This window comes from Coturnix japonica, chromosome 5 (assembly GCF_054131305.1).
Source record: "Coturnix japonica strain WE chromosome 5, WE-NBRP24, whole genome shotgun sequence".
NCBI classification, from domain to species: Eukaryota; Metazoa; Chordata; class Aves; order Galliformes; family Phasianidae; genus Coturnix; species Coturnix japonica.
The window spans coordinates 37284587-37308899 of NC_140667.1; the positions used below are offsets into that span (position 1 = coordinate 37284587).

Genomic DNA, 24313 nt, shown 5'->3' on the forward strand with positions numbered 1-24313 from the left:
GAGTGGCTAACCACCCATCGTGGGGCAGTGGACAATATAATTGCAAGGGAGTGAGCACAGCTTGTTTGGGGCTGAAAATAAAGGACTGGGTAAGCATCTTCCATCACTTTATTCTGCAGTGTGGTGGATACACAGTCATGTTGGTCGCTGTGATTGCTGAGTCCATAACTGTAGTTGACGGACTAGGTTTACCTAAAATACCCTTTAAGAAAAAGCTCTTGAAAGATGATTACAGAATTGAGACACCATCATTTAAAACTGCCTGAGGCAAGCTCCTTTGAAAATTGCAGCAGTGGAGGGACAGAGAGAGAACCACGTAGCCCTTGATTGTAGTGTCGTTCCCTCAGGACCCGTCCCCCCTCCCCCTCGGTTTCTCATCTGATATGAGAGAGAGCAGCAGTAAGATTCCTCATCTGTCTTATGAAAATCCGATTCTGAGTGGCTCTGATCAAACCCGGCTGGCTGTCAGCAGCGGTGGCCTTGTGTGGAGGGAGGGAGGCTTCTGAGGAGTTGCTGGATGTGGAAATGTCATGGGTGCTGCCGATCAAAGAGGCATTTTTTAATAAATATATATATAAAAAATAAAAAACCTAAGGATTTAGCATAAAAGAAATGTAGTTTGTCTTGTTTTTCCAGCATAACATGAAGAGGATGAAATAGAATCAGATACGCCTGCTCCCAAACATACATCCACAGGAGCATTTGAGAAGCTTCTTTCTCTGGCACACCAACACTCTAGCACAAAATCACTGATCTCCAGTGTTACTGAGGACAGTTTTGTATTTCTGAGTTCACCAAACCCTTCCAGGGAGCCTCTTGTTGTCTAATCTGCTGCCCTGCTGCCTCCTGAGTATGTTTCAGCAGGGGAATACTGCAAAGATGCAAAGAACAGCCTGTGTAAAGAAAAAACAGGTGTTGGCAGAAAGGAAGGCAGGTGCAGTGCTCTGTCAGGGGCTGTGGGTAAAGGCTAGGAGGTGTGTGGCCACTGTAGATGCTGATAACCTCAGGAATATGTTGGACTCCAGGTCCTGAGCTTGGCCTCCTGTCTCTGCTGTCTGCTGCAGGTGAAGAATCTATACATTAAGAGATTCCTTGTCTTTAAAGTATCTGGTCTCGCACAGTACAAGCCATAGACTGCCACCTGTTGAAGCCCTGCCTGGAGCTCAGAGACTCATCTGACATGGCTTTTTGGTGCCGTGGTTGCATTGCTGCAGCTTATCTCTCCTCATGCTTCCCAGGGATCAAAACTGAGGCTTTGTGGCAACAGCAGCCTTGAAAGACAGCAAATATGGCTGATGCTTGTCCAGGAAACCATTGTGTGAGATGCTATCCAAGGAAGTAGGGTGTCTCAGTGAACCACCCGACCTCCCAGCTAGTCCTCCATCTGGCTAGTGGCATGATCAGAGCTTGGTGGCTGAAGAGAAAATGATTTTGTCTGCTGCATCTGTAAAGCAAGGCTGGAGGTTTGTTGCTGAACCTGCTGTGTGACCATGTCCCATCTAGGTCCTATGAATCCTCTCCCACCAGAGTGACTTTTCCCTTCAGCTGCCTCGGTCGTGCCGTTACGATTCTCTTCTCAGACGGATGTTTTGGGATATGAGAACCTCAGGTTACCTTCTGCTTGGCTCAGCTTTTAAGACTGCCCCAGCAGCTGTAGTACCACCTGCTTTTCACCCTACTGTTTTCGTCTCCCTGCTGGCTGAAAGGTGCACTGCTCAGCATCAGCCTCTTGCTATGGTAATTTCAATCAGGGAAAGGTATCCCTATGAAATTAATGCCTCAACATCCAAAGAAGTATTCTTTATCCTCTCCATTTTCCTGCTGCTCTCCTGAGAAAGCTTCCAAAAGCCTTCAAGCTTGTTTGTGTGTTCAGCAGAGGCTGAATGTGTCCCTTATTCCTTATGGTTTTTTGAAGATTTTTTTTTTTTTTGCCTGTTGCTTTCCACTTTTTTCTTTTCTTTTTTTTTAATTCTCCATTTTTCCACTTAGAGAGAAAAATTATTTATTGCATTGAGATGCACTAATTAAAGCCATTTTCTGGTATTTGGTTACTGAAGTGTTTGATGTCTCTCTGACAAGACCATGAAATGCACAGTGTGTCTACAGGGACAGAATTTGCTGAACACGGTGCTTTGTAAATGAGGGGACACAGTGTCGCAGCAGCTCATGAATATGAAACGCCCATGATGCTACCTCAGTGGACTTGAGAACACAGATGAATCCTGTCATGTGCTAAATGAGACCAATTTCTTTCACTTAACTTCATCTTCAATCAGACCTTCTTCCATTCGCCTGTTTAAAATTCCCCAAACGTGGTGCAGAAGGTAACAGCATTCAGTAAAACAAAGTTTTGCAGCAGCAGAGATATTGTAATTATCTCATTTTTACATTTTATGAGCGAGCAGCTTAAACTAAAGTTAGTTTCATTCTTATGCCTGCTTAGTGGCAGGGGACTGCCAGTTCCAGCAGCCACTGCCCTTTTTGTTCTCTGGATGTGGCAGTGGATGAGAAAGGAGGACAGCTCCATCCCTGCTGCAAAAGCGCCCATTCTGAACTGGCACTGGAAATATGCACCCAGCTGGTGGAAGTTAATCAGATGAAGATGTTCTTTTGGGTGGCAGGATTTGGGGCGTGAGGCTTAGGAGACTTAAAGCAGCCCAGTGAGAAGTGGCAGCCACCTTACTGAACAACTGTAGGCTGGACCTAGAATGTGGTTTCTAGGTACATCTCTGATTTATTGCCTGACCTCGAACAAATTCTGTCTGTCCTTAACAAAGCATTGAGTTCTGTGGGACTAGGACCAGATCTCGCTGTGATGAGAGCCTGCAGGTGTTGCTGCTTAACCAAAAATAAGCTGCTAGGAGGGGAAGTGCAACTTGACAACTTGCAGGTGTAGCTGAGCAGTAGGTAGTAGGTGTGTCTCCATCTCCTGCTTGTGGCTTTCTGTGGCTGTCATCAGTAACTTCTTTGCTAGGGGGCAGAAGAGGTGACAGTCACTGCACATTCTCTGCCATGAGCACAGAACCCTGATTTGAGTGTCACTCTGAAAACTGCTATTCCTTGTTTATTGTTTGGCTACCCAGATGTAGCCTTTCCCCTCTGTTTCTTTGTTCTACTTCTCGCATGCTTCTGCCTCATGCTTGCAGTGGCTTGTCATAACTTAAGGTATGTAGCTTTTCTAGTGTAAGACCTTGCTCAATCTAGCTATTATAATAAAAATACTGCTCTTAATTATACTCTGGACTTAGATGTTCTGAGACATTCAGTTTGATGGAGTATATTATGGCTCCCCTGTTAGCCAACACTTGTACTGGTGTCTCCTACCCTAACCTCTGCGTGGATGCACTTATTTTGGTTTCATTAGTTGATAGTTTGTGCTTGCTTGCTATTATAGGTGGGATGGAGGGGAATCTGCAGTGGTGTAATCTGGCATTTGATGAAAAAACAAGGACTCAAATATTTCAGGCCTGATTTGCCATTGATAGCAACTGGTCTGGGGAGCTAATTATTATTATTTTTAATAGTTTGCAATGTTTTTGTTCTGTTTCCTGACACTCTGTGGCAGTCCTAAGGAGCATTGCCTGTGCCTAGAAATAGCACTAAGCACTGCAGTGAGAACACTCATGCGGTTCCCTTTGCTGGAGGGGCTAGCAGGAGCCCCCAGAGCATTTCCACTTCTTCTGTCTGAAGTATTTTCAAAGTGCCTATAAAAATATTGGAGCCTTTAATTTCTTTTCGAAGGAACTTCTATGCGATTGCCTTCATGATGGTAATACAGAGTAGAGGCAGTGTTCTGCAAGGAGTTTGGGAATCTCTCCATGAAATTCAATGGCAGTGAGATAAAGCCAGCACTGGCAAATCCAGGACTCTTTGGAAACCTGCACAAAAGGAAAGTGCAGCACTAAGTTTATGGTATTCTCTAGTGCAAAAAGAAATAAACAGAAGCAAAAGCCTGGCAGGGTACCTCTGTGCAGTGCTTTGTTCCTCCTGTTGTATAGCCTCCACAGTCTGTTTCCTCCTTGGTCTTTGTTACTTATGTACAGGGACTTTCTCCCACATTGTCACTGGGCAGTTCTCTCCACAGGTCAGTCTCTGTCCACAGAGATGCTGTTACTCTGTGATTGCATTTTATTAGGAGCTTTACCCTGGGCTGGGAGCTCCTGCATAGAAGAGCCAGCAGGACAGCAGGTTCTCCTGGCTCTTGTCCCTACATGCAGAGTGGGGGCAGATATATCCTAAAGGTACAGGAACACGCTGGTGAGTCATTTCTTGCCCTCTAAGGGACATCCTGAGGGCCTGTTGCTGCAATTTTCCTTTAAATGTCTTTGAGAAGTTTGCCGTAGTCAGAGAGCTGCTTTGCAGGCACCTGTTCCTCAGGCAGCAGGGGAGCTCGAAGGCACAGCTCTGCTGAGATCATCCGAGCTGTCACCTCCGCTCGCCTTGGCCTGGCTCTTGCTGCAGCCGCCGTCCCACTCAGCCCTCCGCCAGGCAGCCAATTAGTGAGAAATCCCACTGTGTGGCCAGCACCGAACGACCGCCGCACTGAGGCCCGTGCTGACCCCTGTCCTCCCACAGCTGGGCCAGGGCTGCTCTAGCCCTAGCAGCTGGTAAGCCCCAGGGATGCTGAGGGGATGCTGGGCAGAGAGGGCAGCTGAGAGGCTGCGGAGCTCTGACAGGCGGCCGGACAAGGGGCTCTTCAGCAAGACCCTGCCCGGAGCCTTGGCCGCCACAGGTGGGGACATCTCTCCAGCTCCTGAATATTCATCTCAGCCTGGGCTGCAAAGCTAGGCAGTCAGGCCCAGCTGCCTGCTGTGCTGCTGGCAGAGGCAGGAGCAGCCTGCCTGCTCTAGCACTAGAGGGCCAGCTCTGATCCCACCTTGTGCTTGTGAAGCTTCTTCCCAGAGCCAACCACTGGCATCTCCGCCATCTGAGGACACAGCATCTCACAGGTTTTTAGCAGGATGCAGTGTGTTCCCAGTTTCTCCTGCTTTCCTCCATTTTCTTTTTTTCCCTCTAAGTACCCTTTGTAGGTGGAGTAACCATAATCATCATGCTGGGAATATCTAGTGACATCTATTGGCCATTCCGGGCTCACTCTGGAAAGACACGAAAACATTTATGACATTACAGCTTAGTGCATCCTCCCTCATCTTAGTGTCAGCTGGACCACCAGCACTTCCTCCTTCAGCCACGCGGAAGGTCACAGCCTCTGCTCAGTCTGCAACCCAGCCAGCAGCTCCTTCAGCATGCAGATTCATTCACATGGCTTCTGCCATTGTATGCTCCACACCTCATTTCTAGCAGATTCTGGGTGGCTGAGCTGAGCTGAGTAATGAACAACATATCTCATAGGAAGAAAATTCTTACCAGTCTTCAGATGACAGCCAGATTCTTTTGGCTTCGAGGTTGTCTTCAAATGCTGCTTTCTTTTACTACAGATATTCCTGTGATCCCTGACTTAGAGGAAGTCCAGGAGGAAGATCTGGCCATGCAAGTGGCAGCTCCCCCCAGGTAAGAGTGCTCTTGTGACTCACATCGGCCATGTGAAATGTGCGGTGAAATTAAACTCCATCTTATCTCATGCCCTGTGGATGTCAGTGGCAGCGCCATTCAGCAGGATTTGATGCTGCGCATTGTGACAGTGGGGCTCCAGGCTGAACAGTGCAAACTTGTTTCCTGTTACATAGAGACAGCAATTAATGCATTTTCTCTCTGTATACACAAAATCTACATTAGAGCAACACTTTTGATGTTGAAAAATCAAACTCTGAAAAGTTAGGTGTTGCTTGATTTAAGGTTGCCTGTGTGACAGATGCCTCCAGTACACATCTGGAGTATCACACACACTTTGATTGCACTCTGCTTCGCCCTCCACAGGATATCCTTTTCACTCAAGGGCTTAGTTAATTTGCAAAGCACAATACGATCTGTAGGTGTATCACAGTAGTCTTGGGATTAGCTCGTAGGAGACCATTTAGTAGGACATTTTAAAAACTGAAAGTGTTGGAGTTAATTTTCTTGATACTTTTAAGTCGTTACTCCTGTTGGATCTATTGCAAAGATCACAGAGTGGGATTTCTGTTGACCTTTGTTTGGATGACCACAGATGCCTTTCTTGCAAGTATGGAGTAGGTGTCGTAACTAAATAGCTGTTAATAAAAATAAATGACGTGTCATAGCAGTAAATTAAAAAAGATTTTGTCTCTCACCAGAGTTTGGTTTTTTGTTTTCTCTTTTTTGTATAATCCCATCTGTTCTCCCTGTATCGATAGTCACTCTGCAATAGAAGACAAATAATTTTCGTGGGCATACATAGAAGATAAATGAATACAAATGTTCCCTGTAGTACTGCGTAACATGCAAAGGGAAGTATGGCAGGGCAGTACGTTCCCCTCCTACCTCTGCTCATCTTTGGAGCCTACATTTTAAGAAATTGCATTTGATAGCTGAAATTCAGCTCAGAGATGGAAACTGCAAAGTCTTCACTGTTCTATAGTTTGCATTGTGGGACTCTTGAATGTGCTTTGCTTCCCAGATAGGAGTGGCATTTTGGCTGTTACCTGCTGAGTGTATCTGTATCTGGGCTGATTGCATGTTCATTGCCTTCCTGTTTTCTTTCTGGCCCTTGCATGTGGCTTACGGATCTTCTCTCTGGCATGCCAACTTCTCTGAAGGAGTCCCTGGTTGCTCCATATCCTATTTTTACACATGCGATCAGCCTGGCTCTCAGATTCGTCAGTGCCTCTTAATGTGCTGAATGAGATGTGCTTCAGTTCTTGGACAACCATCTCAATATCCTCATCATCCAGTGTGGATACTTGAGTTGTGTGTCCACACACTACTGCTTAAGTCACTGTGTGTCTCATCTGCTGTGCTTCCACACTTACCGGGGTTCTGTTTTGCCCCTTTCTGTTTGCAGTGTGCAGGTGAACAGAGTGATGACCTACCATGACTTGGACAAAGATCTTACAAAGTATGCTGCCTTTCAGACTCTGGTAAGTGGATGTTGGTGTGGAATGACGGGTGTAAGTTCCTTTCCTTCCAGTTTTCCATTGTCCTCCACAGTGATACTCAGCTGCATAAAATACATTGCCCTGTCATGCAAGCACCTTCCAGTCTGCCTGCATATATTTTTCTTTCAGGCTAATGAGCATCTGGAAATAGTGTGTGTGTATATAGTGCCTGTTGTTCATATGAGGAGGTACCTGCTGCTGTCCTGAAGAAGGTCTATGTCATGTATAGGGCAAAATGTTGTGTCTGTCTCTAGCAACATCCTCTCTGGTGAAATGATGGTGCCTGCTTTCTCTGTGTCTGTAAGACTGTGATTGTGTGTGTTCTTAGGACGGAGAGGTTGACCTGAAGCTTCTCACCAAAGTCTTGGCTCCAGAACATGAACTACGGGAGGTGAGTTAAAAGCTTCTTATGTCTCAGACTGTACTTAGAAAGTAAGCTTTTGTTGGTGGGGTGGAAGAAAGATACTTGAGGAGGAGCCTATGAAGAGGAGCTTGTTTTCAAGCTGATGGAGGTCTGATTTCCCCAGCAGATTATTTTAGAAGTTTGTAGGTATTTCTGTGTGTGAGATTACAGCATTGCTGTGACTGGCTTCCTTCAGTTTGAAAGAGTTAGTGAAGGGCCTAGTGCTGTCACAGATCCATGCACAAACTGCTGCTTTGTGTAGTTTTTGGTAGCCACCATGGGCTCCAGATGGTTCTGCAGAGTGCTACAGGGGAGCAAAGAAAGCATTTAGGGTTAGGACAGAAGCCTGTTCTAAAGCAGAGCAGAAGAACCTCAGTACAAATGTATAAGCAGTAGCTCAGGACTTGAAACAAAAGATTTCTACATCCCAGAACAGCAGGTGCTTCATTAAAAGAGTGGAAGATTTTTATGTCTCCTTATGCCCTTCTTGGGAATACCTAAGGTTAACAGTGTGGGCTTTACTGAATTTGGAATGTGATTATTTCTGCCAAAATCTTTAAATTGTAACACAGATTCACATTCCATTCTCTCTAAGTTTCCTATCCTAGTCAACAAAATCTGTGCCTTCCTCTCTGGCAGGGACATCATTCAGAGACCTCTGGGAGTTATCAGTTAAATTTTCAGCATGTTTGTCTTTTTCCTCTTGATAGGATGATGTCTGCTGGGATTGGGACCATCTCTTCACAGAGGTATCCTCAGAACTAGTAACTGAGTGGGACGTGGGACAGTCTGAGAGAGAGGACCACCTCAGTGTACCCTAGAGCACTGATACACCTGATATCTCTCATATACACATTCCCTGTAAATAGTTTAGCACTTTAATTTTCTATTCACTTGTTTGTATTTGAGAATATATTTCAGACATGGAAATAAATAGAACTTGGTCTGTAGGAAAACTGGCTTGGGGGAAGTTTTGGATATTTTATACTAAGACTCTTCATTCTCAAAAGAGATTAAGAATTAGAAACACAATATATTATTTACTTATGAACAGTCACTGTCACCTTACTTTAGCACCTTTACAGATAACTGCTATGGTCAGTCTCTCTGGGAAGACTGTCTTACACAGTCAAAGAATGGAGTATGGTTTTCAGTGATGGCTGTGAGAGAAGCTTAGGTTGGAGCAGTTTGTTTGCCTAGAACATCAAGGTTATCATCTTCCCACAACAGATGCCACAAGTTGTCAGGATGTCTGCGTTACATCTTGTCCATCAGCCTCCTGCCATCCCTTGCTGGTTTAACATTTGCCCTGGGTCCTTACCTCTGTATTGCCTCAGAGGAAGCAGCATCACCAACTAAACTGCCACTACTGCTTCTTGCAGCACCTTTTGTTTTCCCTGGAGTTATCCCAGTCAAGGGCTGACCAAGCCTAACCCTGCTTAGCTTCAACAGTCAGATGAGATCACATATTGAATGGAATTAGCTCCAGGCAATAGGTGGTTTGCAAAGAAAATACTGCTCATTCCACACGTGAAAAAATGAAGCCTGCTGCTCTGAAACAAGCTAACTCCCTGGCGTGTTTCCTTGGAAGCAAGTAACCTGTTCTCATTGTCACCTAAAAAAAACTCCGTTTAGCTGTTAATGCCCTATCCCCATAGAGCTGTGGTCATTATTTGCAGGAAACAATAGTATTACTTCTAAGCCAGTGTCCTTCAAAGCCTTGTCCCACAGGAGAACCGTGCTATATACTTCTGGGGGATAGTGCAGGTGCTGTGCAGAAGGCTTGATGTGCTGCTTTTCTTAGCTTGTTCTTTAGATCTAATGGAGCACTGCATTCTTTCTTTTGTACTGATGCAAGTCCAGGAGAAACGACTCACTGTGAACTCAGTACTCTGCAAAATTTCTGATCAGAGTTGATAGCCAAAAAAAAATCTACCAGCAAGAGAGAAGGAGCTGCCTCAATGAGATGCTATGTTTGTAAAATCAAGGAATCTCCCCTGTAACTAGAAAAGTAGATGAGATGGAAGCCTTGGGGCTAGCATATGGAGGATACCGCTGAAGTCTCTTTCTGAGCAGAGAAACCTGTTTTGGTATGAACAGAAACTTCCCAGCTGGGCCAGTGTCTGTTCTTCTCTGATATCTGTGGCCCTTGGCCAAAGAGAATTTAGGATTCTTCCTATAGTCCAAGAAGGAGAAAACAAATTCAGCAAGCTTAGTAAATCAGACAATCCCAACAAGGCTGTGTGGGGAAGAGAATGGTAAAGAGTGGAAGAAATTGATTAGGCTTAGGGTTAGATTTGCACAGTTCACATCCCAAAGATCATAGAAAAAGCCGAGGCTCTCTTCTCTCAAATACAGTCTGTAGTCAGCTTAGTGTGAGCTCTCTCCATTCTGCTTGAGCTGAGTATCCTCTAAGCTGCTTGCCTGGTATCACGGTATTCAGTGCATGCCAGCCAGTTATCAATGACCACAAAAGCTGAGGATTCCCAGGCTTGAGGCACAAGAGTGGATGAGCTATGAATCCAACTAATCTGGCTGTCCAGCCTGAGGTTTGATCTGTGACGTGTTGGAGTTTATTTAGGTACTTAGTGAGGTGGCATTACTGACAATTGGAGCTCTAAGAGAGGAAAACCAGGCATTATTTAGGCAGCCTGCAGGATGTGAGCTGTAGAGGCAGTGTTCAGCCCATTGCTCCTCCTGCAGCTGTGTGCCATGCCAACAGTCTTGTCTCTTGTCCAGGAGGGCAGAGCACTGTCTGCCTCTAAGGACTTCACCCATCTCCCTGGGTAGGTAAAGTGCTCCTGGCTGGCTGCCGTCCTAGCAGGGAGAAAGGACAGGCATCTCTGGTCTGGGCATCAGTGCTCAGCCCCTCAGAGGCTGCGCTGGACCTTCAGGAGCCAAGAGGAAGGAGACCCTTGAAACAGAAGCAGAAGGGACATTGGATGCTCAGAGATCTTTCTGGAGATGGTAACAGGTAGGAGTGTGGAGGGCATGGGAACACCATTTAAGGCAGGGTGTGGGGAGGAGGGGACTTGATGTCACAGTGGGGTTTGTGGGAGGGACAAGAGGAATGAGGAGGGTGAATGATTTGGGAACAGTATGTATAATGTTTGGAGGGACTGAGGGCAAAGCAGGTGCTGATGAAGAGGCTGGAGAAAAGGAAAGATGAGGTGCTTGGATGTGTAGTTTGACCTGCTATGAAACAGGCCATGGCAGATCTCGGTGTGATGTGGCTGAGCTTCACCTGTCTTCTCCCTGGTTAGTTATCCCAGCAGATAACTGCCCTTGTGGTTCAAAATCTGCTTTATTTCTAAGCTCCGTTTTTGTTTCATCTTCTATTCCTTGCACCTGGTTATGCTTTCACCTTCCCTGTTAAACCATGCTGTCAGATACTTTCTACTTGCTCAGGTATTTATGTGCACTGTGAACAAGTAGTCTCTTTAATTTTCTTCAATAAAGTTAATAGAGCGAGACTTGTTTCCACATCTTTCCCATTCCCTCCCCAGCTGGAGAAAGGAAGGTGAGCTGTCTGGTTCTCAGCCTTCCTCAGTCAGCCCTTCCCACTGCCTGCCTGGCTGTGGTGCTGGGAGGTGTCTGAGCTGTGCCCTCCTGCCATCAGTCCCTGGTGATGTCACATTGGAATCTGCTCCTGTTACTGTCCCTGCTGAAAGGAAGCATGTAAGTGCCTTTGCTAGCTCTTGGTGAGGAAGGCTATGTAGCCATCCTTTGAGGCACCTTAGTGTCCATAGACTCGTGTCACAGAGGGGTAAAGTAATGTGTAATAGTGTGCCTTCAAGTTCCTAATCCAAATACAGTACTTATAGACCTAGATAGTGCTTTTGTTCCCAGCCTTCTGTCTGAAGATAGTGGAGATCTTGTGTCCAGGTTGCTTCTTGTTCTGCTGTGGCCCTACATGGCTGAGAGAGAGCCACAGACTGGTCAGTGTGTTGGCAGCAGCAGGGTCAGCACAGTGAGTTGCTCCGGGTGTCTGTAGAAGGCTCTGTTGGGGCTCAGGCTAGGTAAGCAGCTCTGTCCCAGAGAGCCCCTTGCAGGCTTAGGGCTCAGGACAAACTGTGAGCCTCATTGGAATAAAAGAAATACACAAACAAAACTGAATTCTAGCTCCTACCGTCTCTTTGGTTTTGCTTATAATAATAGGTACAGTATTTATAGACTTAAAGGAGATGCCTTTTTAGTGTACAGCTTGTTGGGGAAGTGAGAGGGTTTTCAGGGCAGAGAGTGCAGCTCTGGAAAAGCATGTAGAAAATAAAAGCTGAGTAAAAGCCAGGCCCATCAGCTCTCCATTGAGGAGTCTGCTTGCTTGCCAGGAAACACTTAGAGGGGCTTAGGCTGTTTTGTTAAGTGAGGCAAAATGATGGGCGGGGGGGCTTTATGTTAATCAGCTGGAAAGGTGCTGCTGCTCCTCTTGCCAGAGCATCTCAGGGACAGCGGAATTAATTCATGGCATATGCTCCCAGCAGCTGCTGCACTGACCTGGAGCAGCAGTGGCCTGGGGCCCAGCTCCCACTCCTCACTTGGGCCTTGCTCCCTACCAGCCCTGCTGGGCACAGCCACTGCTGCACAGCCCGGGGCCGGAGCCTTCCTCTTTCTGGGAGGGAGAAATGCTGTAGGCCTGGAGGAAAAGAAGTTGCTTGGATAAAAAAGAGACTAATCTGAGTAGAAAAAAATCTACTTTGTCTGAAACAGCCCTGATTTCTCGTACGGTGCTGACTGACCAGACCCTCCCTCCTCAGCTGCCTGTTCTGTGCTTGCTGTGAGGCACCCACTCCTCATTCTCCATCTTTGTTTCCCACTTATGCAGAGCATCTCAGTAGATGGCTTGATCCTCTCCTCAGTGAGAGCACAGGGACAGGCTTTGCTGTTAGTAGATGTCACATGTCTGATGGCTCCCAGCAAGTAACTTTTCCAGCCTCGTTTTCACCCTAGTGACTGTCATCTGTGTCCAGGGCCTGCGTCTGCCTTTACAGGTGGGTGAACCATGTTGCTTACAGGCCGCACTGGCTTTTGTGCTTTGTGTGACCTACAGGAAACTTCCCCTCTTGGGAGACAACTGCTCCCAAGGAAAGCTGTCACTCTGCTGCCATTACGCCCTTGGAGGAGTGAAGCCTCTCCTCTAGGTGCCCTCACTCAGTGGGATGCTCTGCAGTCAACCTCACTGGGTCTGAGAAGCCCTGGGCTGTGTGCCCTTATCAGGCTCCATCTCCAGTCACTTTCAGGACTACTTCATTATCCCTTTATTAGCCCTCTTCTCCCGCTTATCGTTATTAATAATCATGTTGGATCGGCTGGAGTGCTGACAGCTGCCTCTTGTCTATTCTTTCTGTCTGTTTTAATCCTGCCTGCTTATCTGGGATAAACCTGATCCTTTTTCTTTTAATTAAAGAAATTTGGTCAGCCAGCCCCTCCTCTGTGCAGAGATAGGGCTGATCACCCCGGTGATATGCAGCAAGCAGGAAAAGGGGCAAATTGCTGGGTGACAGTGTTTTCCACAGCCCAGAGATGGGGGATGTGGGAGTTCAGGCTGGAAGAATCACAAGCTGCACAGACCATCCCACTCTACCACAGCACTGTGTGCTGGGGCACAACTGCTTCTGGCCTGTTAAAAATGCTCAGGCAGCTGAAATATTGGTGTTGTCTGAAGGGACAGGTCACCGGAGGAAGGGCTGTGCAAATAGGCTGGGGAAAAACTGTTGACTTAATTTACACTTTTATGAACCCATAAACTCAAATCTGCATTCGTTGCAATCTGTAAAGTAACCGGAGTGTGGGCTGAAATGCTTAGAAAGTGTTAATCAGGGGTCCGTAAAAAGCAGAATGCTCTGAAGTGCAGCAGTGGGAGCTTGGCCATGAGCAGCAGGAGTACTCAACCTTAGTGCTCAAAATGCACATTCCTTTGTTCACAGTCAGTTCATTTCAGGTGCACATGCTGCAGTGGTGACTGGATATGTCTATACCTTCTAAGACAGAACATAGCAACTGGCTCAGATTTATAGGACTGCTCCACACCTGAGAGGCTTTGAGCCCATGAAGAGTACAGGGCAGAATTTCCCTGTGTTCACTTGAAAGCATGTCTCTGAAACTGTGTTGGGCAGAACATATTGTTTTCTGTCCCTGTGCTGCTGGTGCTTCTCAGTGCTTCAGCTGTGCAATGAATGCTCATTTGCAGGTCAGGTGTTGATTAGGCAGCTGCAGCAATGCAGCCCACACATGTGCCATAGAAGATCCTGTAATAGTGCAGGGTTCTCTAACAGTGGTGGGCAGGAGCCATGCATCATGACAGTCAAGCTGTTGCGTGCTTTCTTGCTACCCCCAGAAAATATTTTTCCTCGCTTTTCTTCCACCAAAGAAAATGATGGAAAATAAACTACAGTGTATGGCTGGTTTACTGTCTGTTATTGATAGTGGACAATGAGTGATAATTGCTCAATGTTGAACAAAATATTTGAAAGATAAGAAAACAGAGACTTCTTGCCTGAACTAATGGTGCACTAATAGCTGCTCTGAGCTTTTATTATCTGACCCCACTCCTGCAGCAGAAATGCTCCTCCTGCAGATCCAAGTAAGGCAAATTCTCTGGATGGTCTTTGGCATGGAAGTCACAAGGGGCACCTTTTTTGGAGTTGTGGGACATTTTGGATCAGCCAAAAAAGAAGAGCTTACAGCCTGCTGGAGAGGCTGAGGGCTTGCTTTGATCAGTGCCCGATCAGCAGAACTGCCCACAGAGCCAGAAAAGTGCCTTGGGAAGCTGCCAAAGAACTAGTTCAAGTTAAGCAACTTTCTCAGTGCTTTGAGCTCCAAAACCAAAGGCAGAATGAAGTATGTATCTCCCCAGGGCCTGTGGTGCTCTCTGTGCAGATGGCTCGGTAAGTCAACCAACTAAATAAAGGTATAGTAGCAACTATCCCTGAGCTAACACAGAGGCAGTCCAGGCAGCAAACTCCATCTAACCCAGAGGGGAGCAGAGCACCCTGGGCTTGTCTAGCTGGGTGCTGTGGCTTTTCTTCAAGTGTCTGAGCTGGTTTATTTAAACCACCACTGGTGCTGCTCCTTCCAAGGCTCTGTGCTCCATAGAGATGCTCTTATTCAATTCCATGACTTTCACACCTGTAGTGTCCAAGTCTTAAGACCTTGTCTGTCAGTATGCAGGGGACTGAATGGTCTTCATTTCACACAGATTAAAGCCAGGGTCTGATAATACTGTTTCCTGGTCCTACGGTATGACCATGACACAGCTTTCCAGAGCCTCAGCCCCATTGCTTCGCTAACCAGGGTGTTGTACAAGGCCAGTGAGTTTGTTAATTTTGATTTTCAATGGAAAGACCATGAAGCTCCTTCCAGATTTTCAAATACACACAGTAAAATTTCCTAATACCTGTATGAAATGCTTTCCTGGGAGGAGCACAGCACACCGCCCAGCTGATAGTACCCCAGCTGAGATAGAAATCTGTACGCATCCTCTGCAAAACCCATTTCCTGCCATAAGCCAGTTTCCTGCCTTTGTTCCAGGAATGCCCAGGGAGAGGGTGAGTCGTCAGTGTGGAAGCTCAAAGCTGATAGAGCTCTTCAGCCTTCTGCCGTCTCCAGATCATACTCTACTGCTGAGCTCAGGCCTGGTAGGACCATAGAGCAGTGATGGGAAGTCTCCATGCTGAGGGGTGCACGCAACATTTAGGAAGGCTTTGGTGAGTCATGCAGTAGCACATGCTTTAAGATAACAAAAAATGTGCTTCTTTTCTTAAGTTGCATAATGTTCAAGAGACTTTAATGCAATTTCTGGGCCTGCCTGTCCCAGAGACTCTCACCACAAGGTGCCCCAGCCCCAAGTTAGAGTGTGATCAAGTGAGACCCACTGTTGCACAAGGTCTGTGACATCTTCCTGTGATACAATAGGCAGAGAGAGAGCGCCATGGGATGCCCATGGCTTGTATGATATGCAATTGGTTATGGCCAGCTTTGAGAATAGCGTTCCATGTGGGCTCTGTTGCATTAGGAAATGGCCCTGGAATATACACGTGGTTCTAAAACATCCATCTTTATCACATCCTATCTGTGGCATTTTTGCTTACATAATGTGGATTTGTGTCTGGGTCATACTGGTGTGCCTCTCTCCTTGGCTGGAGGTGTCCATACAGAGCACAGCTGTGTCTTGCCAGCTGCAGTGTCTGTCCCATTGGGTTCAGGGGTCTGTTTGTCTGTGCAATGCGCGCATGCACCAGCGAGGGCTGAGGTTGGAAGTATTTATGGCAATTAAAATGTTTTGCCTGGAAGCTGTTTTGGGGCTTTTTTTTGAAGTGAGGATTTTCAGACTTCAAGGTGTTAACAGCCCCTCTAAACGGTTTTGTTTTTTAATTGCAGCAAATGACTGTGGAGCCATTAAACATTCGCCTCTCTGCAGTTGTTTCTAAGCCCTTTCAGTCCTTCTTCTATTTATTCTGTTTAATTCAGTCAGGTAGCTTCGGGGCAGTGAAGATCAATACTTTACTTTGATAGAAAAGAGTCAGGTTTGAAACATAGAGATAAAACTGACACATTTTGTATAAATTTAATTAAAAATGCACCTTTAGTGGCTTGTTGCAAGCACAAAGCCAGCCCTCCATCCAGCTATCTCTCTGTCTCGCTCTCTGTCTCTCTCTTCCCTTTCTTGTTCCTAACAGGAAGATCTCTGAATCCGCCTCACCAACAAAGCACCTCGTTTTATGATTTTTGTCTTGAAAGTTTAGCACTGAGGGAGAAGGATGGAAGGGACGTGCAATGCTAAGCAGACCTCCTGCTCCCCGCCTGGTCCCGTTCCTCGTGGTGGTGGGGTTACAGGAAGGAGCCGGTTCCCTCGTGGGGGAGGGAGGGGGATGAGGCAAAATGATTTTATTTCAAAACCCAGCAGATTGGACACCCTGGGGCACTTTCCATTTGGATCTGTAGCTTTCCTCCTCTCCCGCCCCCCCCTCTTCCTGCTTTGTTAGGCTGAGAATTATTTTTCTGACTACACGAGCATCCCCGCTCCCACTAGGATAGTGCTGGCCACGAGGCACTGTCTTTATTCTCTCTTTCTTTTCCCTCCCTGCCCCCCTCACTTCTTCCCTCGCCTCTTTCCCCTAACCCTGCTGCCAGTGAGGACATTTGTCTTGTGTTTTATACACTGGCCCCTTCGCCCCCTTCCCCTGCACTTCTCTCTCTCTCTCTTTCTCAATCCCGTTTGCCTTGGTTCATTTTTCACTTGAGTGCCTTTCCTCCCAGACTCCCCTCTGCTCTGGCCCCCCTCTGCTCAACACCAATAAAACATGTGCAACACAGGTAGAACAAGGTGCCAGGGCTCAGTGTGACAAATGGCACACACGCAGCCCCGCAGCCGGGCTGTAAATCGCCCCTCCTCATCCCGACAGCTCCCAGGGATGGGGCTGGTAGTGTGGACTGTCCCGTGGTGGGGTGGGCAGAATTGTAGGAGTTGGAAGGGACCTCTGGAGATCATCAGCTCCAACCCCCCAGGGTCCCAGTGCCAGGCACCGTGGCCCCTCTCAGCCCGCAGCCTGAGAATAGGTAAGGGGAGAAGGCACGTGCAAGTTAACAAATAAACATGGACAGCACCTCTCAGCAACCAACTTTGGCTGGGGACCAACAAGTCAGAGGACCAACAGTCAGCTCCTGGCTCTGCACAAACTCCAGGACAAGTTTAAAGAGTACAGGGAAACGAGCTGGTACAAGATGGATGGCATGGGAAAGGGGAATGAGGGAACAGTGCAGATGTCAATAATGGACACTGGATATAGGGTGAGAGATAATGGCCTTAAGTTGCACCAGGAAAAATTCTGGTTGAATAGTGGGAAACATTTCTTCTCAAAAAAGTGGTGATGCACAGGCTGCCATAGGGAGTGGTGAAGTCACCGTCCTTGGAGGTGTTCAAGAAACATGTAGATGTGGCACTGAGGAACGTGGTTAATGGGCCTGGTGGGGATGGGCTGGTAGTTGGACTAAGTGATCTTAGAGTTCTTTTCCAACCTTAATGATTCTAAAACAAAAGAAATGGATGATGAGAATAAGCTTGAGGCTCTTGCACAAGCCAAACGAGCTTGCAGAAGAGGCTGAAGGAGAAAGATGCACAGCCAGAGAAGAAGCAGAAGAAAAATGAGGTGATTGGGGCACAAGCAAGGGTGTATCTGGCTGCTGCCTGGGGCAGAGCTGGGCCCACAGCTGCAGCCACAGGGAGTGATGCACAGAGGTGCATGCTTTGAATGCCATTGTGATTGACTTTAGCTGTCAAAACCAGAGCTGCAGTGAATTCTGCTGGGAACCAGGGGATGCCTTGACGTTGGAGCTGTTGTTTTGGAACAACATGTAAGTCTGGCTGCCTGCCCTATGGGGAGCAGTACCCATTGTCTTGAGTAATTGCCAACTTCAGAAGCTGTGTGAGGCTCCTGGTACCAGCACCAATGGATGTGGGATTCCTCTTCACCAATCCCCGTGTCAGTTTGTGGCAGTGATGTACGTGGCATTTCCAACCCTCCTGCCTAAAGGAGGCTGCACTTCAGCTGCGAGTAAAGGGAGTGTATTCTGTAAAGCATGAAGTACAGGCAGTCTTTCCTTACTGCGTAAGGCACGATGGGGTTAACTCTGCCAGTTCAGCTGCAGACAGTGGCTGCAACATCAGTTGGAGTCCTTCGAGTGACGGTGGAGGTGAATGCTGAGGGCTGCTTTCTTAGGGACTTCGCCACAGAGGTGTGCCACAGCCAGCAGCACACTGCTGCATGCAGACACCTCCTGCACCTCCCTCCTTTAATCACAGCAAATGAAAGTTCCCAAACAGGCGGAAGATGCCAGGCTTTTGTGTTCTGCCACCCGAGCTGTCTCTGCGCTGCCGTCAGTGCTGGTAATTGCAGACAGAAACTGCTTTGTGTTAAAATGGCATCGGTAATTGAAACAGAATTCAGAATCAGGACCCCGCAGGCACCGCTTGGTGAAAGAAGAAATAAAGATCGCTTGGGTCACATCGCTTGTAATTCACGTTTAATAATCGTACCGGGAGGTACATACAAAGGGATAAGAGACATGAGGTGCAGCACTCCCCTCAGCCCATGCTGCCTCGCAGCCTCCTGCAGCCCGGGGGGCCCAGCTAGAATGTACTCAGCTCACTGGGGGGCAGAAGGAGAGGAGATGCCTTGGTCGTGGCCAAGTGGATACTCAGTTCTGTTTCAGGACCCCACTGCCTGCTAGGAGCCTGCATGCACTGAGAGCTAGAGCTGCAGTGTGAGCTCATAGCTGTGTGCTTCCATCTTTGGCTGAGTTACCTTGGATGATGTCCTGCTAACTCCCCTGGGAAGAAGCAAGTGGTGCTCTCTGGGCTTGTTTCATACAACAGCCATTTTCTCTACCATCAGAGTTGACTCAGAGACAAGGTGTCATTACCACTTGTGCTCAGGATATAAAGGAGAAATCTCCAGTGTCCAGCAGTTCTCCCGTGTGCTGTATCGATGCTGTTACCTTGTGGTTTGCCTTGCATATGTGCTCTGCATTTCTTCCTTAAGCTACTGTTGGCAGCTCACCATCTCACAGCTCTTGCCCGTGGCCAGGAAGAGCATCATCTGTCAGCTACATCTGGAGCTGCCATCTTGCCTTCTCCTGGGGAGCCCGGCGGGTCCTTATCAGAGGGACTGAGCTGCTGTTGTGACAGCAGAAATTTAGGCTGGGGAAGGGAGGTACCTTGGCTCTTTCTCATCTTACTCTCTTAATTGTGAGAGAATTGTGTTAAATGTTGAGAGCAGCTATCCTGATCTTTCTTAAGCCTAGAGAAGGCAGTGATACGTGAATGGTGAAGTGCAGCTCTGTGTCTCTGTTCACGTTATCTATAAATACACTCAAAGCTCAAAGTCTTGAGGGAAAGCACACAGAAGATGTAAATGCAAGAAGTTTCTGCACTTTGTGGAGAAAGAGAGACCAAGGCCCATGTGATAACACACAGGCCCAGCCTTACCCTCCTGCCTGGGACACTAGGGCTGTATTGGCCTTTGGATGGAGCAGCATCACTGCCACATAGGACAAGGAAGTTCATGACAGACACTGTAGATACCCTGTCCTTCTCTCTCCAGACCTTTTTCTCACTTTGTGCATGGCCCAGATCTAGCAGCCATCATCACATTAATCCTTAGTGCAGCCTCAAGTCCCTCCTTAAATCCTCAGCTTCTGTTCAGCATCTTCACTCTCTCCCTCTGTGTGAACGGGGACCCAGAGAATGCAGTTGGCTGGTGACCTGCTCGATGGTGGGGAAGGGAAAGATGTTGCAGATGAATTTAAATGAGCCCTTCTGGCCTTGCTGTGTGTTAGTACCTCTCTGGGGGGGCTATTTCCACGGGCCTGATGCTTGGCTCTGACAGCTGCATCTCCTTTATGCTGTGCTATCAGAACCCACTTTGCATTCTGCATAAGCTGTCATTAGGAGGAAAGGGCCATAAAACCATCAGCAATGGCCTCCCCCAATCTGTGTGCTTCCTTCTCACCTCTCTGACTACCTCCATCCCCACCACAGCATGCTCACTGGACAGCCCTATGCACCCACACTTCCATGCACTTGCACTATGCTCTTACTTTCTCCATTTTGCCTTCCTCTTTTCCCTCCTCCCATCTGTTTGACAAATAATTCCTGGCTAAGGAACTTTCCCCATGAAGCCCCCAGGCCAGGATGCAGAGACGTGTCCCCCCCTCTGTGTCTGTCCGGGGGGCTTTGGAACATGTGTTTCTGGGAGGCAGACACCAGCTGGCTGGGCAGCATTTGCATAGTCAGCGAAAAGCCCCTGAGCTGAGCTGGGCACGTCTAGAGGAGCCTGTGGCAGGATGGAGGGACGAGGGATGTGCTGGTCAGCCTGGGGTCAGCTGGAACAGATTTCCAAGCAAACGGACAGATGGTGAAAGGAGGCGAGGGGCGAGGGGGAGCGCATGAAGGCTTCTGCATCAAATAAATAGCTGGGTGCAGCTTGAAGTGAGTGACCAGTGTGTCTATGGGCATGGCATCACCATGCTGCTTTCTTCAGAGCCTGTGGAGTGGAAAAGGGAGACCTTGGTGCTGGGCATGGGAGCAGTATGAGGATGGAGAGGTGCAAGAAAAGGCAGGGGATCCAGCAATGGGCAGACCCCAAGCTCTTGTGGCCACACCACATTTCCATGGCTTTACCTAGCTGATTGGATCTGCGACTGGGGTATGTGCAGTCCAAGCATAACGCACTATCACAGCAATAACCCAGTTCTTCTCTGCTGCTTCTCTCATCTCTCCCTTCACTCCAGTTAATTTGATTGTACTGAAAACAATGAAGCAATCTGTACGTTTTTGCTCCTACAAAGACACATCTATCACAGCTCCCTCATCATGTGAGCTGCCCAGAGATGTTAAATTGGAAGGGACCTACAAGGATCATCAACTCCAACTCCTTGGCTTCACACAGAACCACTGAATATTCAAAACCTGTTTCTGAGAGTGTTGTCAAAACATTCCTTGAATTGTACCTGGAGTATGACCAGTGGTTTAGGTTTGTGGATGGAGGTGTCAGCTGTTGGAGTAAGTGGGAGTCCTGTTATCAATAGCATCAGTAGTTGGAAGGGATCCTCCCTGTGCCTAGGGAAGCATCTAAGTCTCTAAGCCCAGAGTGCCAGCTTCTGGGGACTAGTGCAGTGGTGCTTGAGTTCAAACTAGAGGTGTAGGCATAGGGTGTGAGCAGGCTGTGCAGCATCAGAGAAGATGGAAGAGTCATAGGCACTTCTATGAGACACAACTTAATGAGCCTTATGGCTCAAATGCAGGAAAGAATGACGGCATCCACTCCCACTGTTAAAGTGATTTCTTGGAAAGGGGAGGGACGGATGAAAGTGGCATCAGTGTCTACGACAAGCCAAGAAGTGGATGAACCCTCTTATCAGGTAATAGCAGTCTCAGGTTTGCAGACCCTCACTGTTTGTTTTTTTTTCCCCAACTCCCCATATGGATGATTCTTTTTCAGATGAAAAGAATCTGTAGATCAAGCAAAACTGCCCTGGGGCCATTAATAGGACTTAATTGCCCTGAGTGGTTTCACCTGGACACCCACCCACACCTGCTGGCCATGGCATCATTTAAGCTCAGCCTGGGGCCTTGCTCTTTTCTTGAGCTGTAGCTTCACACTTTCTATCTCTGTTTCTGGTCTCACCTTCTGGGCAGACTCTGTCCATAGTGCAGCAGTGACTTCAGCCTATCAGACTTCCTGGATGTCTAATGCAGTCAGCTTTTGCTGCTTGCCCCTGGTCACTGGAAAAGCAATGTCAAACAGCATTTCTAAAGGTCACATCCTGGCATCTCAAGGCTGACCTTCAGCTGTGCTGAAATTAGCGATTTACTCATTTCTCTTCAAGTTTGTGCCAGAACTGTCACCTTCACCTCACTGTGGTTTAGCTTCATCAGTAGCATCTTCAAGCTGATATCCTGTTTTGCAAGTCCAGGTAATGGTTTCTCCTTTTCTCATAGTTTTACTCAGAAATTACTGATGGACTAAGGATGGCTAGTTTTCTTTCAGAAAGCATCTCTAATATGTCCTTAGTTTCTCTTTCTTCTTGCTCCACTTTGTTACCTCTAGCTTTGACTTGTTGATCTTGGCAAGTTGATGGGCAAAAGTCAACTATGGTCTGTACTGATGTGGACACTGATCAGTGGTGTTGCTTTCTGCTCCCTGAGCATTAAACTCAGGAGCCTTACATGGCTGCTCAGGTCCTGCTTTGAGCATTCGTAGTTAACTCTGTGTTTTTTAATTTAAGAATGTCTGTTTCTGTCAGGTGTGGGCTGTTTTGCTATTCTGTACTTCGTGATGTTTGTTATCTAAGTCAGACAGAAATGCTCGCTGCAAGCATTCCGTGCAGTAGCAGTTGCAGCTGCATTTCTGCAGTGCCTGTGCAGTGTGCTTGGACCCAGTAAGGCAACAGGGCAGCTTTCTGGGCAAGCTGCTTTCACCTGTATCTTGCTCTCATGTGGGTTCTGCATGCTCCTCAGTCTGAGCGCTCTTCTCAGTTCTGTGGGATTGAATATGTGAAATAACATCAGAGAAGCAGGCGGGGAAAGAGAAAACGAGTTTGTCACCTCTCTCTTCACACATGTGCACACCATAACAAACCCTGTTAGTGCCTTGGGATTGCTATGCTGCCAGTAGGATACAGAGTTGGTCTGCCTCCAAGCTTCAACCTGTGCTTCCCACTCTGTGGGCAGCTGATGCCAAGTGCCCGGCTCGTATTTTGTTTTATGAATCCCTTGCTTCTGTGAGGCTTTTTTTATTATTATTTGAGCTAAAATGGATCTGTAACCTTGTGGGACAAGGACATCAGCCTGGCTGGCAGCACATGCACTTTCTTTTTGCTTTCCCTCCCCTCCACAATTACTCTTCATTCAGCACAGAAAATAAAACATTCCAACACAGTACGACAGCCCTGGTGAACTGCCCCCTCCCCTCCCAACAGGAGGTCACCAAGGCTTGGACTAGTGCAAGGGAAAGAAAACCCAGGTAAAGAGCTGCTTTCCTTTGGTTTACATGCTTTCTGGCTAACAGCAGGGGCTATAGGATGGAGGGAAGGGACTATGGAAGCTGCTAACTGAATAATCAAGGTTCTGAGCTGCAGAAAAGGCAGCAGGAGCTTTGGGTGTACGGGATAGGTGCATTTGTCTGCTTTTTGACTTTGCATGACACAGTCGCTATGTCTCTGCCATAGCTGAGAGTGCCTCCAGCTTTGCCTCTTCTTTTGGTGTTATTCCAACACTTCATGCCTGGAAAACTTAATGTAGTATTTTTGTGTCTGAATAGATGTAGAAACTCCTTCCCTGGGTGTGATGCAGAGCTGGCTTTGGCCAGAGTCCAAGTGAACAGTGTTTGCTTGCCCCCTCCCTGTGCTGGGCTCAGGGAGCTTGGCGTGAATATGCCTATGTGTGCTCGGCCCATCCTGTCTGGGGCTGAACCTGGATGCTGGGGCTCTGAAGTTGAATTCAGCAAGAACCAAAATGCTCTTCTGTCTTGCAGCTATATGTGTGATGCTGTGGCTGTCAGGGTTGTGCAATGGGAATATAGCATTTCCTGATGTGACTGGGGCTCAGACAGAAGTTGCTGTTCCTTCCTCCTGCTTCCAACCATGCTGAGCTGCCAGCAGCTGAGCTTCCTTTCCTCTCAGATATAAACTTCAGCCACACATTCAAAACTGCAACCCAACTGCACATCATTTTCCAGCACTGATAACCACCTGTGCTCTTCATGGTGAATTGTACATCCAGTTGAGGACTGTGCTGGAACTCGAGTGGATGCAATTCAAGAGGTAGCGTGGGCAAGACCCAAATCCATTTCAACTATTTGCATTAGTTCTGGATGCTCCCAGTTTGGCATAATTGCTCTCTTGCTTTGAGTACCACCTCTCCACCTCTATGTGTCAGTGGATATTCCTTGTGATCAGCACATGTTTTCCTGAGGAAGGTGATAAGTGCATCAGACAGAGCAATCGAGACATGTTTCTGGCTGTGAGGGAAGCTCAGAGGGAAGGACAGGCAGAGTCCCTCCAGCATCACTAGAGGTCTCTCTTTATCTGTATGTGCTTGTCTGCAGGGCAATGGGAGAAAAATACACTTGCTCAGAATAATTTCTTCATCTGCTTCTTGACATGTCACAGACTCCTGGAGCATGCAAGCATTGTGAATTCACAGGGCCAAATCCTCAAGGCTCAGTTTCTCTGGGTGTCCATTGCTACACAGTCTCTGCAATGTGCCTTCTGTTGTCTGATTCTCCACAGCTCTCGCTTCTTCCCAGCTCGGTGCTGCGGAGCCCTGCAGCCAGCTGACATCTATTGCCTTCTGTCAGCCCACTGAGGAACCTGCTCAGAAAGTGGTCAGTTCTCTGAG

At 47.5% G+C, this 24313-nt stretch overlaps 2 protein-coding genes across 2 annotated transcripts in view; both read left to right on the forward strand.

Annotated features, from left to right (window-relative positions):
* Window positions 1–8372, forward strand: part of IFT43 (intraflagellar transport 43) — a 35853-nt gene extending 27481 nt beyond the window's left edge. The window contains exons 6-9 of the mRNA XM_015865157.3: window positions 5439–5511; window positions 6920–6995; window positions 7342–7404; window positions 8127–8372. Of these exons, the coding sequence (XP_015720643.1) occupies window positions 5439–5511; window positions 6920–6995; window positions 7342–7404; window positions 8127–8237 (323 nt within the window). The 3' untranslated portion in view covers window positions 8238–8372. The remainder of the gene's footprint in view (window positions 1–5438; window positions 5512–6919; window positions 6996–7341; window positions 7405–8126) is intronic.
* Window positions 8373–14947: 6575 nt separating this feature from the next.
* Window positions 14948–24313, forward strand: part of GPATCH2L (G-patch domain containing 2 like) — a 69103-nt gene continuing 59737 nt past the window's right edge. The window contains exon 1 of the mRNA XM_085549226.1: window positions 14948–15119. The gene's annotated coding sequence lies outside the window, so the exon portion shown is untranslated. The remainder of the gene's footprint in view (window positions 15120–24313) is intronic.